This window comes from Tupaia chinensis, unplaced genomic scaffold, assembly GCF_000334495.1.
Source record: "Tupaia chinensis unplaced genomic scaffold, TupChi_1.0 Scaffold000161_1, whole genome shotgun sequence".
Taxonomy (NCBI): Eukaryota; Metazoa; Chordata; class Mammalia; order Scandentia; family Tupaiidae; genus Tupaia; species Tupaia belangeri.
The window spans coordinates 2,125,352-2,140,392 of NW_006159632.1; the positions used below are offsets into that span (position 1 = coordinate 2,125,352).

General features: G+C 43.6%; 1 protein-coding gene across 1 annotated transcript; it reads right to left on the reverse strand.

Moving 5' to 3' along the window:
- Nucleotides 1-9,906: 9,906 nt before the first annotated feature.
- On the reverse strand, nucleotides 9,907-15,035 carry LOC102495399 (THO complex subunit 2). Its single transcript, XM_006145962.2, has one exon. It carries the CDS (start codon nucleotides 14,972-14,974, stop codon nucleotides 10,205-10,207), a length of 4,770 nt encoding a protein of 1,589 aa, XP_006146024.1. The 5' UTR covers nucleotides 14,975-15,035; the 3' UTR covers nucleotides 9,907-10,204.
- Nucleotides 15,036-15,041: the final 6 nt, after the last annotated feature.

Genomic DNA, 15,041 nt, shown 5'->3' on the forward strand with positions numbered 1-15,041 from the left:
CCCCGGGGACCCCGCCCCCAGGCCGCGCCGCGCCGCGCCGCCCAGCTCCCTTCCCTCCGCCAGGGCGTTAAGGAGTCGGTGGATGGGGGCCTCCGAGACGGTGCCGTGTGTCGTGGCGCCGTAGGGGACGCCACACTAGGGTGGTGTAATTCTGTCCTTCAAAAGCTTCTATTAGAGAGGTGGCAGGAAGGACAAAACCCCAGGCACGTTTTAGATCTGGCCTAATTTTTTTAAGAGATTTTTTTTTTGCTATAGGGCGCGTGCACTCTCCAGACAGAGACAGAGGGACAGAAAGCAAGAAATCACCCCCCCGGGGGATGGCCACGCCGCAATCCCTTCTCCTCCATTCTCCTCTCGGGGTCCAGGATGCGAACCGCGGTCGACTACATGGGAGTCCAGCGACATAGCCTTTACGCCAACTGGTGGTCCTTGGCCTAGTGTTGTATTTATGTTGAATACTGCTGCGAGTGCCCAGTAAAGCACACATTAGTGATTGCATATGCTTTGTGTAGTGAGTGCTGACGGACTGTGAGAGGGAAAGGGCGTTCTTCCCTGGAGAACTGGTTAAACAGCCCCTGGACTGAGGCCTGGCGATACAGTCCCGCCCCCTATCCAGTGTTTCAGGGATCCACTGGTTCTACGCCCAGATCCAACGACTTGAGAAACACGCTGGACATACTGTGTGTGTGTATGTGTGTGTGTGTGTGTGTGTGTGTGCGCGCGCGCGTGCATGCACACAAACCCCCAGGGAGGGAGAAATGGAGAAGGGGTTGGTGCCTGACCACTCCCCTGAGGAGGGTGCTTTCTCACTCTGTCAGGTGAGTGCAGGCGCTTTCTGACAATTTTTTGTTGTTCAGTAGGAAAATAGGGGTCAGCAGGTGGTGGTGGCCTACTGAAGTTCAAGGCCTGGACCTAGTGGTTTGAAAATCACACCGGGCACGTGTGGATATCTGCTCAAAATCCAAAGGGGAGAATGGAGAAGGGACTGTGGCATAGGCATTCCCTGGGCTGGGTGATTTCTCCTTTTTCCTGTTTCCAGTGAGTGCACACACCTGATGGCAAAAACCTTAAAAATTAAACAACCCTTAACAAGTTAATTTCTTTTTTAAAAAGAATTATTTTTAAAAAAAAGAATTATTTCAGGCTAGATTTGGGGTACAGAAGCAGCCCCACCTGTGAGGAGAAGAGAAAGCAAGCTGCCAGGTCTGGGACTTGAACCACAGTCTGCAATGTGGTAGTCCAACCACTTTAACCACCGTGCCACCTGCCGACCTTTATTTGTTATTATTTTTCATTTGACCCAAGAGAGACAGAGAAAGAGAGAGAGAGAGAGGGAGGTAAAGTGAGAAAGCAAGCCACCACGTTTGGAACTAGAACTGTGGTTCGCTATGTAGGAGTTAACCACCATACCACCTGCCGGTGAAACATGTTAATTTCTATGTATACTTCCCCCCATTTGTTATTATTTTTAATTTGATCAGAGAAAGAGAGAAAATGAGAAAGAAAGCTGCTATGTCTGAGACTCAAACTGCAGTTGACAATGTAGGAGTCCAGCGCCTTAACTACCACGCCACCTGCTGGTCCCTTTATGTCTAAGTTTTCTCATGTTAAAAACTAGTAAACCTCGGATCAGCAGATACTCAACTCCCATATGGCCAACCACAGTTTGAGTCCCAGGCATGGAGGCTTAAAACTCATGCCAGGTGCGTATGCCCGCCCCAAAACCTGAAAGAATAATGGTGGAGAAGGGATTGTGTGGCCATCCCTCCAGGGGGTGATTTATTGCTTTCTGTCTCACTCCATCTCTCCAGCGAGTGCAAAATCTCTTAAAAAACAAACAAACAAAAAACGAGTGGGGCTGGCAGATGGCATAATAGTTACGTGCTGGACTCCCATGTGCTGACCGCAGTTCTAGTCCTGGACCCAGTGGCTTAAAACTCATGCCCGGGACCAGCAGTTAGTGTAATGGCTATGTCGCTGGACTCCCAATGTAGTCGACCGTGGTTCGCATCCCAGACCCAGTGGCTTAAAACTCACGCCGGGGGACCAGCAGTTAGCGTAATGGCTATGTTGCTGGACTCCCACGTAGTTGACTGTGGTTTGCGTCCTGGACCCGGTGGCTTAAAACTCACGCCAGTCGCGTGTGCATGCGTGCCCAGGATCCCGAGAGGAGAATGGAGGAGAATGAATTGCGGCATGGCCATCCCCCCCAGGGGGTGATTTCTCGCTTTCTGTCTCTCTGTCTCTGGCGAGCGCACATGCCCTATAGCAAAAACCTCTCAAAAAAAAAAAAAACAAAACTCATGCCGGGTGCGTGTGCGTGCGTGCCCAAGATCCCGAGAGGAGAATGGAGAAGGCATGGCCATCCCCCCTGGGGGGTGATTTCTCGCTTTCTATCTATGTCTCTATCTGGTGAGCGCATGTGCCCTATAGCAAAAACCTCTCAAAAAAAAAAAAAAAACCTCATCCCGGGTCCCTCCAACTTCTCTCTCTCTTTTTTTAAAGTATTATTTCCTTTATTTTATTTATAATTATTATTGTTGGTTTTTTAATTTGACCAGAGTGAGACACACAGAGAGAGAGAAAGCAGGAAAACCACCTCTCAGGTCTGGGACTTGAACCATGGTCAGCTACGTGGGAGTCCAGCACCCCTAACCACTATGCCACCTGCTGGCCCCTCCAATTTCTCAAGAAGTACATTATCATTGTGCCACAGAACCACCCTATGCCAGCTTTTAGGGGTGGGCCTACAATTGAACTCAGGCTTCCTATGTGACCTCAACCTGCCAGACAAGTGTCTAGCACACACTACAATGAGCTAGGCCTTTATTTATCTGTTTATTTTTAGTTTACTATAGGATGCTTATGCTCACTAAAGATAGATAAAGAGGAAATTGAGAAATTGCCCCCCAGAAGGGAGAGCCATGCTGCAATCCCTTCTCCGTTCTCTTGGGATTTGGGGCATGGATACACACACATCCAGCATGGTAGTCAAGCCACAAGTTCAGAACTTGAACTGAGAAGTTGGCCATGTGGGACCGAGAGACTCAATCAGCATGCAACTGCTGGGCCATCTTTTCCTTTCTCTTTAAAGTGTATTTATTTCCTCTGAGAGAGATGGAGAGACAGCATCCCCAACAGCGTCCTGACACCACGACACAGCCCAGGATCATGGGTACATGCATGCCCAGGGTATTCAAGGAGGTCTCTTGGCATGAACCTGGAAACTTCCCACAGGGGCTGGCCTCGTGGGGTGACCTGTTTTACCTCTGCACCATCTGGCCCCCAGAAATGTTTTGTCTTTTATTTAGCCTTTGCAATTGATAAGACTTCTCTAAGGAAAGAAAGTACAACATGGTCTGGGAAACTCCCTGGAACAAAGCATGGAAAAACAGAAAAGAAAACAATTACCTCCTAAAAGTACCTTGCCATCAGATATATTCATTCAAAACGAGTCTACAATCAGGCCCGCTCTGTGGTGTAGCAGTGAAATGCTACTCAAGAGAAACCAGATCCCATATGGCAACCACAATTCAAACCCCTCACCTGGTTGGCCTCAAATATGCTGAGCAAGTGGGCACCTGCCCGGGCTCTGATGGCTGGAGGACTGGAGGAAGGGGATCACGGGATGGCCTACAGGTCCTGTTGAGGGTTCACCTCTTTCTATCGTGCAAGCACACGTTCTAACATGGATTTTAAAAAATTATTTTTTTAAGAATTATTTTATTTAACTTTAATTAGCTATTTTAGTTTGACCAGAGAGGGAGTGTGGGGGGGGGGAGGGAAAGTGGGAAAGCAAGCCACCAGGTCCAGGACTCGAACTGTGATTAGCATACTGGAGTCCAGCACCTTCACCACCATGCCACCTGCCAGCCCCCAGAAATTTTTTTTTTAAATTGTAGGGTCAGGTAGGTGGCATGGTGGTTAAGGCAACTAGATCTCACACTGCCACTGTGCGGTTCCTATCCCAGACTTAGCAGCTGAAGAAACATGCAAGCTGTGTGCATGCCAAAGATCAAGAGAATGGAGGTAAAGGGATTGTTGCATGGCCATCTTCCCTAGGGGATGATTTTTTCACGTTCCCTTGTTTTCTCTGTCTCTCTCCAGCGAGTGCGCAAGCTCTACAGCAAACTAAAAACAAACAAAAACTATCTATGTAGATACACGGGTAGATAGAGCTGAGTAAAGGCCTGCCCCATAGCGCAATGGTTAAGTACTACGTGAGGAGCTGGATTCCACATGGCCAACTGGTTTGAATCCTGGACCCAGTAACTTTAAAAACAGGCTAGATGTGTGTGTGTTTGTACCCGAGATCATGAGAGTATGGAGAAACAGAAGAAAAAAATAATTACAGCGTGGGGACAAGCAGGTGGTGTAATGGTTATGCCACTGGACTCTCACATAGATGACTGTGGTTGTAATCCTGGACCCAGCAGCTTAAAATTCACACTGGGTGCGTGTGCATGAGTGCCCAAAATCCTGAGAGAAGAATGAAGAATGGATTGCAGTGTGGCCATCCCCCTGGGAGGTGATTTCTCTCTGTCTGTCCGGTGAATGTATGTGCCCTGTAGCAAAAATCTCTCTGAAAATGAAGAAAGATAAATAAAAAATTACGTTATGATCGCACCTCATTGGGCAGTACAGAACAGTACTCTCTTCCATCTCTGGTGAATACACCTGTTCTCTAGCAATAAAAAATAAATAAATAAATACAACAATAGATAAAACTCTGGGCCAGTCCCATAGCATAGTGCTTATCAGATTTGGATCCCACACGGCCCATTTTGAAGTGTGGTGGCACCTGCCCTATGCCACATGACCAGCTGTGGTTCAAATTCCAGCCCAAGCAGCTTGAAAAACACCAGGTGGGACCAGTAGATGGCGTAATATAGTTACATCACTGGAGTCCCACATGGTCGACTGCGGTTCAGGTCCTGGACTTGGCAGCTTAAAACTCACTGGGCATGTGTGTGTGTGTGTGTATGTGTGCGTGAGTGTGTCTGTCTGTCTGTCTATGCCCAAAATCCTGAGAGGAGACTGAAGGAGAAGGGATTGTGACGTGGCCATCCTCCCTGGGGAGTGATTTCTCGCCTCCGTCTCTCTGTCTCCAGTGAGTGCACTCGCCCTGTAGCAAAAAATCTGTCTAAAAAGAAAGAAAATTCATTAAACATGCATATTATAAAAAAATACTATCAATGGATTTCAATTTTTTTCCCATCAATGTACATAAATTTATACTTTAATTCCATTTTCCACAAATGTTTTGAAGTTTCCTCATACTTGTAGGCCATAGGCCATTTTCTTACTCATTTTCTTTCTTTTAGTTTTAAAGAAGAGAGAGAGAGAGAGAGGTAGTTTTATTTTATTCGTTTAGCCTTTTTCTTTTCTTTTTTTAAGCCTGAGGCTTTTTGTGTGCATGAAAGACTAACCCCTAATGACACTTGATCATGCCACAATCCTTTTTCTTGTTTTCCACCCAATAAGGATTCCAGGCATACATACCTAGCTTTTTCTCTTTAGATTTTTTTCCTATAGAGGGCATGTGCTCACTGGAGAGACAGAGAGAAAGTGAGAAATCACGCCAAGGGGGAATGGCCATGCTCCAATCTCTTCTCCATTCTCCTCTCAGGATTTTTAAATTTTATTAAGAGAGGTTTAAAATACTTTTTAGGGGCCAGGAGGTGGCTTGGTGGTTAAAGAGGCTGGATTCCAACATGGTCAATCACAGTTCAAGTCCTGAACCTGACAACTTTCTCTCTCTCTGGTCAAAATGGAAAAATAATGATAATAAATATTTTTTAAAAATGTTTTTTAATTATTTTATTTAAATAAATAAATAGAGAAAGCATGCCATCTGCCAGCCCTTTAAGAGAGATTTTTAATACAGGGCACGTGCACTCACTGGAGAGTGAGAGACAGAAGAAATTGAGAAATCACCCCCTGTGAGGATGACCTGGCTGCAATCCCTTCTCGTCTATCTTCCTCTTGGAATTTTGGGCACACATGCACACACATCCAACTTGAGTTTCTTGCCTCTGGGTCCAGGACTCAAATCACAGATGGCCATGTGTGAGTTCAGTGCTTTAACCACCATGCCACCTGTTGGCCCCATATTCATATTTATAAATAACCTTTTTAATACTGTCTGAAAAAAAAATTTTTTTTTAAGTTTGCATAGGATGCATGTGCTCACTGGAGGGGAAGAGAGAGAGAAAGTGAGAAAGCATCCCTTGGGGGATGACCACGTGCTAATCACTTTTCCTTCATTCTCCTCTTGGTATTTTGGGCGCAGAGGCAAACACAATTGGCAATGTTTAGCAAGCTGCCAGGTCTGGGACTTGAACTATGTGGGATCCAGCCATCCTATCCACCATGGCACTTGTCTAAAGTTTTATGTATTTTATTTTTAGTGCAAATTCATTTACTGAATGCTATCATTTATTTTCATTCCCCTTCAATCTATATGGATTTTTCAAACCTTAATTGGCCAAGTTTCAGAATTCAGGAAGGTAAATAAAGTTTTTAAAAATATTATCGGGACCAGCAGTTAGCATAATGGCTATGTCTTGGTTCCTGGACCTGGTGGCTTAAACTCATGCTGGGCGCATATGCGTGCGTGCCCAAGATCCCGAGAGGAGAATGGGGGAGAAGGGACTGCAGCATGGTCATCCCCACTGGGGGGTGATTTCTTGCTTTCTGTCTCTCTGTCTGTCTCTGCCTATCTGGCGAGCACACACGCCCTATAGCAAAAACCTCTCAAAAAATTATTATTATTTTCCCATTTGAGCAGAGAGAGAGAGAGAAAGGTGAGAAAGTCACCAGGTCTAGGACTTGAACCGTAGTCGGCCATGTGGAAGTGTAGTGCCTTTAACCACCATGCCACCTGCTGGCCCCCATAAGGTGAACAAACTTTAAAAATAATTATATTTGTGGCCAGCAGGTGGATAATGATTAAGGTGCTGGATTCTCATGTGGCTGACCACTTTTCCAGTCCTCAACTTGGGGGCTTGAAACTCATGCCAGGTGCGTGTGCCTGTGTGCTCAAATACCCATAAGGAGAATGGAAAGGGATTGTGGCATGGCCATTCCCCCTTGAGGAGGTGACTTCTCACTTTCCCTCTCACAGTCTCTCTGTCTCTCCACTGAGCATCTTATGGCAAAAACCTTAAAAAAAATTATTATACTTTTTTTTTGGAGAGATTTTTGCCACAGGGTGTGTGTGTTCACCGGAAAGACAGAGACAGAGACAGAAAGCGAGAAATCACCCCCTGGGGGGAAGGCCACGCTGCAATCCCTTCTCCTCCATTCTCCTCTCAGGATCCATTCTCCTCTCAGGATCTTCGGCACACACGCACACGCGGCGCATAAGTTTAAGCCACCAGGTCCGGGACTCGAACCACGGTCAACTACATGGGAGTCCAGCGATGTAGCCATTACGCCATCTACTGGTCCCAAAATTATTATAATTTATGTATGGAGGATGAAGTTGGGGTGAATGGATCCCACATGTCTGTAATTTGAGTCTCACACTTGGCAGCTTTAATGACATGCCAGCCATGTGTATGTGTGTGCCCCAAATCCTTCCTCATGGTATCAATAGTCATTCTGACTCCTGGTCACAACAGAGAAGGGACTGCAACATGGCCATCCCCCTTGGGGGATGATTTCTCACTCACTCTCTCTCTCTGTCCCAGCGAGCACATTGTGCTTTATGGTAAACTAAAAAAGGGGGGAAATGGTATCACATTATTCACAAAGACAGTTTTGATAATGAGTTATAGATGAAATGTGTGTCACATTATAAAAATTTCTTAAAAATGTATTGACTTATGTTCACTTAACTTTCGATTATGTATTGGCATTTTTCTTTTTTTTTTTGGAGAGGTTTTCGCTATAGGGTGCGTGCGCTCGCCAGACAGACAGAGAGAGACATAGAGACAGAAAGCGAGAAATCACCCCTCAGGGGGGATGGTCATGCCACAATCCCTTCTCCTCCATTCTCCTCTCGGGATCATGGGCATGCACGCACGCACACGCACCTAGCGTGAGCTTTAAGCACCCGGGTCCGGGATGCGAACCACAGTCGACTATGTGGGAGTCCAGCGACATAGCCATTACGCCAACTGCTGGTTCCCTTTTTTTTTTTTTAACTTTATTTTTAATTTTGACCAGAGAGGGACAGAGAGAGAGAAAAGGAAAAGTGACAAAGCAAGCCACCAGGTCTGGGACTGAAACTGTAGTCAGCACTGTGGGAGTCCAGCCCCTTAACCACCATGCCACATGTCGGCCCTTGTATTTTCATTTTTCAAATACTTCATCTTGAAAAGAAATCCGAAACATCATTACAGTATGTGGCAAAGAACTTCCTATCTGCCTAACATTGTTTTCAAATTATAAACCAGGATGGGCTCCATAGTGCAGTATTAACAAGAAACTGGATTCCATATGGTGACTATGGTTGTAATTCCTGGCCTGGCTAGCCTTAAACACACTGGGCATGTATGAGAGTGAATGAGATCTAATGGGTTGGAGTATGGGAGGAAGGGGATCACAGAGTGATCAGACTCTGTGGCGGGTGCTCATTTCTCTCTCTCACCTACACACACACACACACACTTTCTCTCACATGCCTGTGCACATGCTCTATCATAAATAAAAAATTAAATGAGTGACAAACACATTGAACTTTATTGATGGAAATACTATTAATACATTCACATATTTCATAAAACTAGAGCTAGAAGGGGCATTAGAAAATAATGGCACTTGCGGCCAGCAGGTGGCATGGTGATTAAAGGTGCTGGACTCCCACATGGCCAACTGTGAGTCGAGTCCTGAACCCGACAGCTTGCTTTCTCACTTTCCCCCTCTCTATCTCCCTCACTCTGTCCCTCCTGGTCAAATAAAGATAAAATAAATAAATAAATAAAGTTAAGTAAAATAAATTATTCTTTTTAAAAAAGAGGAAAAAAAACTCACATGAAATGCTGACAATTTACATATAATTTCTACACAGTATTCTGTTCATGTCATGTACAATTTTGACATTATCAATTAGAATTGTGGATACACTAATGTTGAACTTAGAATTCTAGTACTTAAAAGCCATTGTTTCTGTCCATCAATTGACGAATGGATAAACAAAATGTGGTACATACAATGAAATATTACTTAACCATAAAAAGGAAGAGTACTGATACCTACTGTAACATGGAGGAACCTTAAATACATGATGCTAAGTGAGAGAACCCTGACGCAAAAGGTCACATATTACCATATTACATGATTTCATCTCTATGAGATGTCCTAAACAGGCAAATCTACAAGGAAAGGAAGTGCATTACTGGTTTCCAGGGCTGGGGAAGGGGAAAACTTGAAGAGACTACTAATGGGCATAAGGTTTCTTTTTGGAGCAACAGAAATATTTTGGAAACAGACAGTGGTGATATACTAAGTGAATATACTAAAAACCACTGAATTTCATACTTTAATATGGTGAATTTTATGTTATGTGAACTTTGTCTCAATTTCATAAATTGAAAAAAAGAGTCAGTGTTCTACCAAAGAGCATCATGGGATCAGTACTGCCAAAACAAGGATAAGAAATGGGTTCTCAATCATTAAAGTGTCACATTAGAAGAATTACTGGACAAGGAAAATGATGATGATACTTTTAAGGGCACATTAAAGGAGAACACAGCTGTTCCTGTTAAAACATGTAAAGAAGATCTTTTTCAGGAACTGAAATTAAAAATTTTACAAGACTCTAAAATCCTAAAGCAATATAATCATCCCAATTCCATCAAAATTGTAGGGCTTCACGCACAAAGATGGGCTCTCTACATCATTAAGGAACTGGTTCCAGGAGGCGATTTCCTCTTCTTCGAGAAAGGGTAAGCTAAAGCTCAGTGACATTTTCACTAGACACTGCTTCTGAATGGTCTATCTCAAGTTAAAAAGTGTATACACAGAGACCTTGCTGTAGGAAACTCCTGGATGGTAAAGATGTTCTGAAAATCAGTGACTTTGTTGCGACTCATCAAGAGGATGGTGGTGTGTATATTAATCTGACTTAATGCAGATTCCCAGTAAATGGACAGCATGAGACCCTAAATTATGGATTGTTTTGAGAGTGATGCATAGAGCTTTGCCATTCTCCTGGGAGACTTTTGGCTTAGGCATCTGCCTAGCCCGATTGAAAGTCTTATCTGTGCTTGTCCAAGGATTGTTTCTTTTCTTCTTTTCCTCCTGAACTGTCCCGTTTCTCTTTCTTTTCTACCTTTTCTTTATCATGCCTGGACTCCTTTTTGCCAGCAGAAAGGACTTTCTCCAGCTTCTCAGATTTACATGAATCACCACCTTTGTCTTTGCCTGAAGATTTTGACTTTTTTTCCTTGTCCTTCTCATTAGGGTAGGGAGACTCACATGGACTTCCACTTTTGCGTTTTGAAAGCCCCCCTGCTCCATTTTCCTCTTTACGCCTCTTGGTTAAGTCTACTGGCACTTCACGGCCATTGTTTGAGTGCTCCCTTTTTCGCTCTTTCTTGTCCTTTTCATCTTTCTTCTCCTTTTCTCTAGATTTTTCTCTCAACTTATCCAAATCTTTCTTGTCCACTTCTCTCTCTTTACTTTTGGACAGTGGTGGAGGAGTATGATTGGTGAACAACTTTGATGAAGACTCCTTGAACTCTACAAGACTGTCCTTTACTGTGGAGGAATGTGATGGAGAAGGGTAGGTATCACTTTTGCGACGTTTCTGTTCCCTTTCAGGCTCCATAATACCTAGTCGGGGAACAGGGGACTTCAAGGATCCAGAAATTGGCGCCTTTTCCCCTCCTTTAACAGTTTCCTTTGATTTAATTTCCTTTGCTATCTCTCTTTCTTTCGATAGCTCCTTCTCTTTTTCCTTTTCCTGAGTCAATTTTGATTCTACATTGAGGACAGTGATCTTGAATTTCTCATCTTTAGCTTTTTCTTCCTTTTTGACTTTTTCCTTCTCTTTGTCAGACTTGGGAGTTCTTTCCTTGGTCTCTCTTGCTTTTTCATCTTTATTTGAGCGCTCTTCCTTTGGTTTTTCTTTACCATCTTTACCAATTACTCTGGCCTCTGCAGCAGCAGTTGGGGTCTTTTCTTTTTTCTCTTTTTCTTTCTCTTTCCCTTTTTCTTTGTCATTTTCTTTAACAGCTCTACTGTTAGAGCCACTATTTCCATTACTTGAATTCCCTTTTTGTATGGCACTAGAAACTTTATTTACAACTTTCACACCACACTGATATCTCTCCCTTGCTTTATCAGTCTCCTCAATACTGCGTTCATCTGATTTAGATGTACTTCCTATTGACGATGAAGAAGGCCCAATACTAGGTCCATTTTGTACATTGGCAACTGCATTCCTTGGAGGGGGGTCTTTGTGATGGAACTCGTTTTCAGGTATCATGTATGACTTTTTACTTTTCAGTTGCCCCGAGTAGCTCATAGCCCGTGCATATAGATCTGGCCTCTTTTCTTTTTCTTCTTGGCAGATTTTATGCACTCTTCTTTCCAGAGCCTGACCCAGATTCAAAACTTTTGGGTACCAAGGAAGTATTTTTGTTAGCACAATCAAGATATTCCTGATGTGAGTATATTCACCTGTCTCAAGGCAATGTACCGATGCCTTGGTTAGTTTGTAATGCCACTTATGAACAACATGTCGAAAATTTTCATAGTCTAATTGATCAGCTTTATTTCCACCATCAAAACCAGTTGCCCGTAATATAGTAAGGAATCCTGGGTAATTTCCACATTCCTTTTCATATGTGGCTCTATCACTATGCCACCTGGTCACAGTCTCCAACATGCAGCAAAGAAATCTCCCATATCGACTAGCTTCATTTTCAGTACAGCTTGCAACTGTGTAAATTATGTCAGAGAATACGCGGTCATAGGAAAGAAGTGTGGAAAAATTTGGAGTTTTCTGTTGATGTACCAGTTCAACAAAACGAGCACAGTAAACAGCATCAATAGCTGAAAAAATGCATCGAGGAAATATACATAGTTGTAGAAATTTTGTGATGGTCTCATTTTTCGTAGATTTTGCTAAAAGCCAGTTGTCCTTTTCCAGTTTCAGTCTTTGTAGAACTCTCTGTACATGTTCCATCTGTTTCTTTTCTTCTTCAAGAAGCTTGTCCTGAAATGCGGTACAACGCTCCTTTTCTTTTTTCTTTTTATTTGGAGGCATTTCCTGATTGTCATCGATTGCTTTCATCTGGACTTTAAGTTTATTGACTTCTCGTTCATAGCTGGTGTGTGGAACTGTGAGGTCATACATTGTCAATGACCAAAATGTGGCATAGAATTGAGGACTGATGTCATCCCAGACTTTGGAAACATGTAAGGAGACCACTGCTTCATGGACAGGAGCCATCACCATCTCACATGAAGCGATATACTTATGAACTTTATGCTGCTGTTTACTTCCCTTTTCTGATTTTTTAAGTTCATCATACTTGGACGAAATACGATGTGCATACATTGGCCTAGATAGGAAAAATGCTGCATCAGGGGGCATGTGAAATTCATTACAGAGCACATCAATTGAAGGCACTTGCTTTATATAATCTTCTGTGCTTAGATTAGATGCTAAAAACCCACCAAACTGTACCAGGGTATCGTGACACTGGTCATAGAGCTTTCCCACAAGTTTCAAAGGTTTCTCTCCACCTTCCTGAAAGATTACCCCATTCCTCTGCTGAGCCATAAGCAAACAGAGAGGAAGAGCAAGATCGTGGTCCAATAGTGCATCCTTTAATCTCTGAGAAGACTTTTTAGTGTTTCTGATCTGGCCAAAATAACCACCCTCAGCTTTTAGCTGCTCTCCACCAGTCATGGCCTCTAGTTGTTCCACTGTAATTTCCTCTGTAATTTCTATCCCTGCCATTTTTTGTACCACTTCTTTCAATATAAGCAGGTCAAAACTCTTGCCCACCTTTAGCTGATTGGCCACATATTGAAGAAGACCAGCAAGATCAATTGGATATTTACGAAAAACTGCACCACAGAAAGTAGCCAGACTCTGAAGCCAGCTTGAGATGGTTGTGTCATCATGTTTCATCCTCTCCTTTTCTGGATTAGCTAATGCTTCAATGATACAATAGGCCAAGACATCATAATTCAATGAAGTGAGGTATTTCAATGAGTCTACTACAGGTATTATTAAATTATCATACTTCTGTATTTGAGACATGATGTAGTCAAACAAAATGGATGGATTACTATGGCTCAATTTGCCAATTTGTCTTCCAGAAGGCTTCACATTTTCCTTGGTTAGACGCTTCATGATGTATTTGGCTCTGTCTACTGTTTGAGCTTTCACTTTTAGTAAAAGTGGGTGAGTGTTGTAAGACTCATTCTTCCACTGGCCATACAGACGATATCTATACTGATATGGAAATGTTTTGACCATTCCCCATAGTTCCTCAGACATACAAGCATTACAGTCCATCAGAGATAGAGACGGAAGTAGTACCTGGTCAGCAATGCTAAGCAAAGAGCTAAGGATAGCTTCTGTTTTCACTTTATCATCTTGTTTGCTTCCATCAGACTGAAACTCCTTCATAAATGACTTTCCAATGCGCACCACTTTTGCAAATAAAATGGGATCACGAGAGAGGTGAGGACCAAGGTAAGAGAACATATTGAACAAGTCTCCCCTCAAATCTTCAAAGCTCTCTGCTTGTTTTGGTACTCTCTTGTTCTGCAAAGCATTAACAGGTGAGCCTTTAGCACCCTTAGGAACACCAACTCTTTGGTAGAGAGGCTCAATGGTTACGTGAATGAGCTTGCAAAGAGCAAGGGCTATTGGCTTATGTGAAGCTGCATAAAATGGAGGGAGCTGATCAATAATGTTCTGTGCATGCTGCCAATCACCGATCTGTAACAAAGCTTCCAACAAACCAAGTTTTTGGTTGTCAGGTGGCTTTCCTACTTTGTCCTCTTCTTTTTCCTTTTCTTTTTCTCGGTCATCAATTTTTTCAGAAGAAAACCCAACTGCTATAAGTTTTCTAACAATTTGCTTAGCTTCTATAATTTCCTGTTTGTGTTCATCCATAATGCAACTATCAGCTGGAAGAAGATGTACATAAAGATCATCTAATTCAATCAGGTTAAACTGTATAAGTACTGCTGCAACTCTATATAAAGATGATGGTGTCTCACCATTTGGTTCCTGGTAAAACTTGAATCGGAACCCCAGAATATGACACAGTGTTTGTGGTTCACACATGCTCATGTAAGATCCTAATAAAGACATAAAGAAGTCATCTTGTTTTGGCCGGCATTCAAACACTTCTAAAATGATATCCAAAACTCTGTTGGGATCCAGGTTAAAGCATCCTATCAAAGATCTGATATTTTCTAAAAGCAAATCACTAGTAATATTTCCAGGTAAATCTTGACCCAATTCAGCAATCAATTTGGCATAACCTTCATTCTCTTCTCTTAATAAATTAAATTTCTGCTGTTTATAAAAGAGTTTAGTCTTAATTTTGACCGACTTTTGATTGAATTGCTGTGACTGTCTAATAAGCCCTAATGATTCCAGTGTTTCCGGATCCAGGCGTTCCTTTAGAATCGTGTGTGAAACGAAATACAGACAGGCCGATACCAACTGTGTGAAAGAGTCTCTCTTGCCTTTTTCTTCTAAGCAATTCGTCTCAATGTCTAATATGCAGAATACGTCGGCGAGAATGGAGGGCATGTCCTCCCGCGCTTCCCTGAGGTCCCCGAGCACACTGGCGGCCTGGTCGTGCCTCAGCGCTCCGTGGACGGCGTGGGAGCACAGCTCGTAGAGAGCCTGCTGGAACCCCGCGGACGCCGCGCTGGCCGGGCCCCCGCTTTCTGCGAGAACCCGGCACAGGTGCAGAAACTCGCCGCGCCCGGACCTCTCCCAGCTCCTTACCCACTCGGCGGGAAGCACCACAGTTGCGGCCGCCATCTTCCCCTCGCGAGGAGCAGAGGCCCGGATGCGCAGCACGCCGGGAGGGGAGCGTGGGGTCACGCGG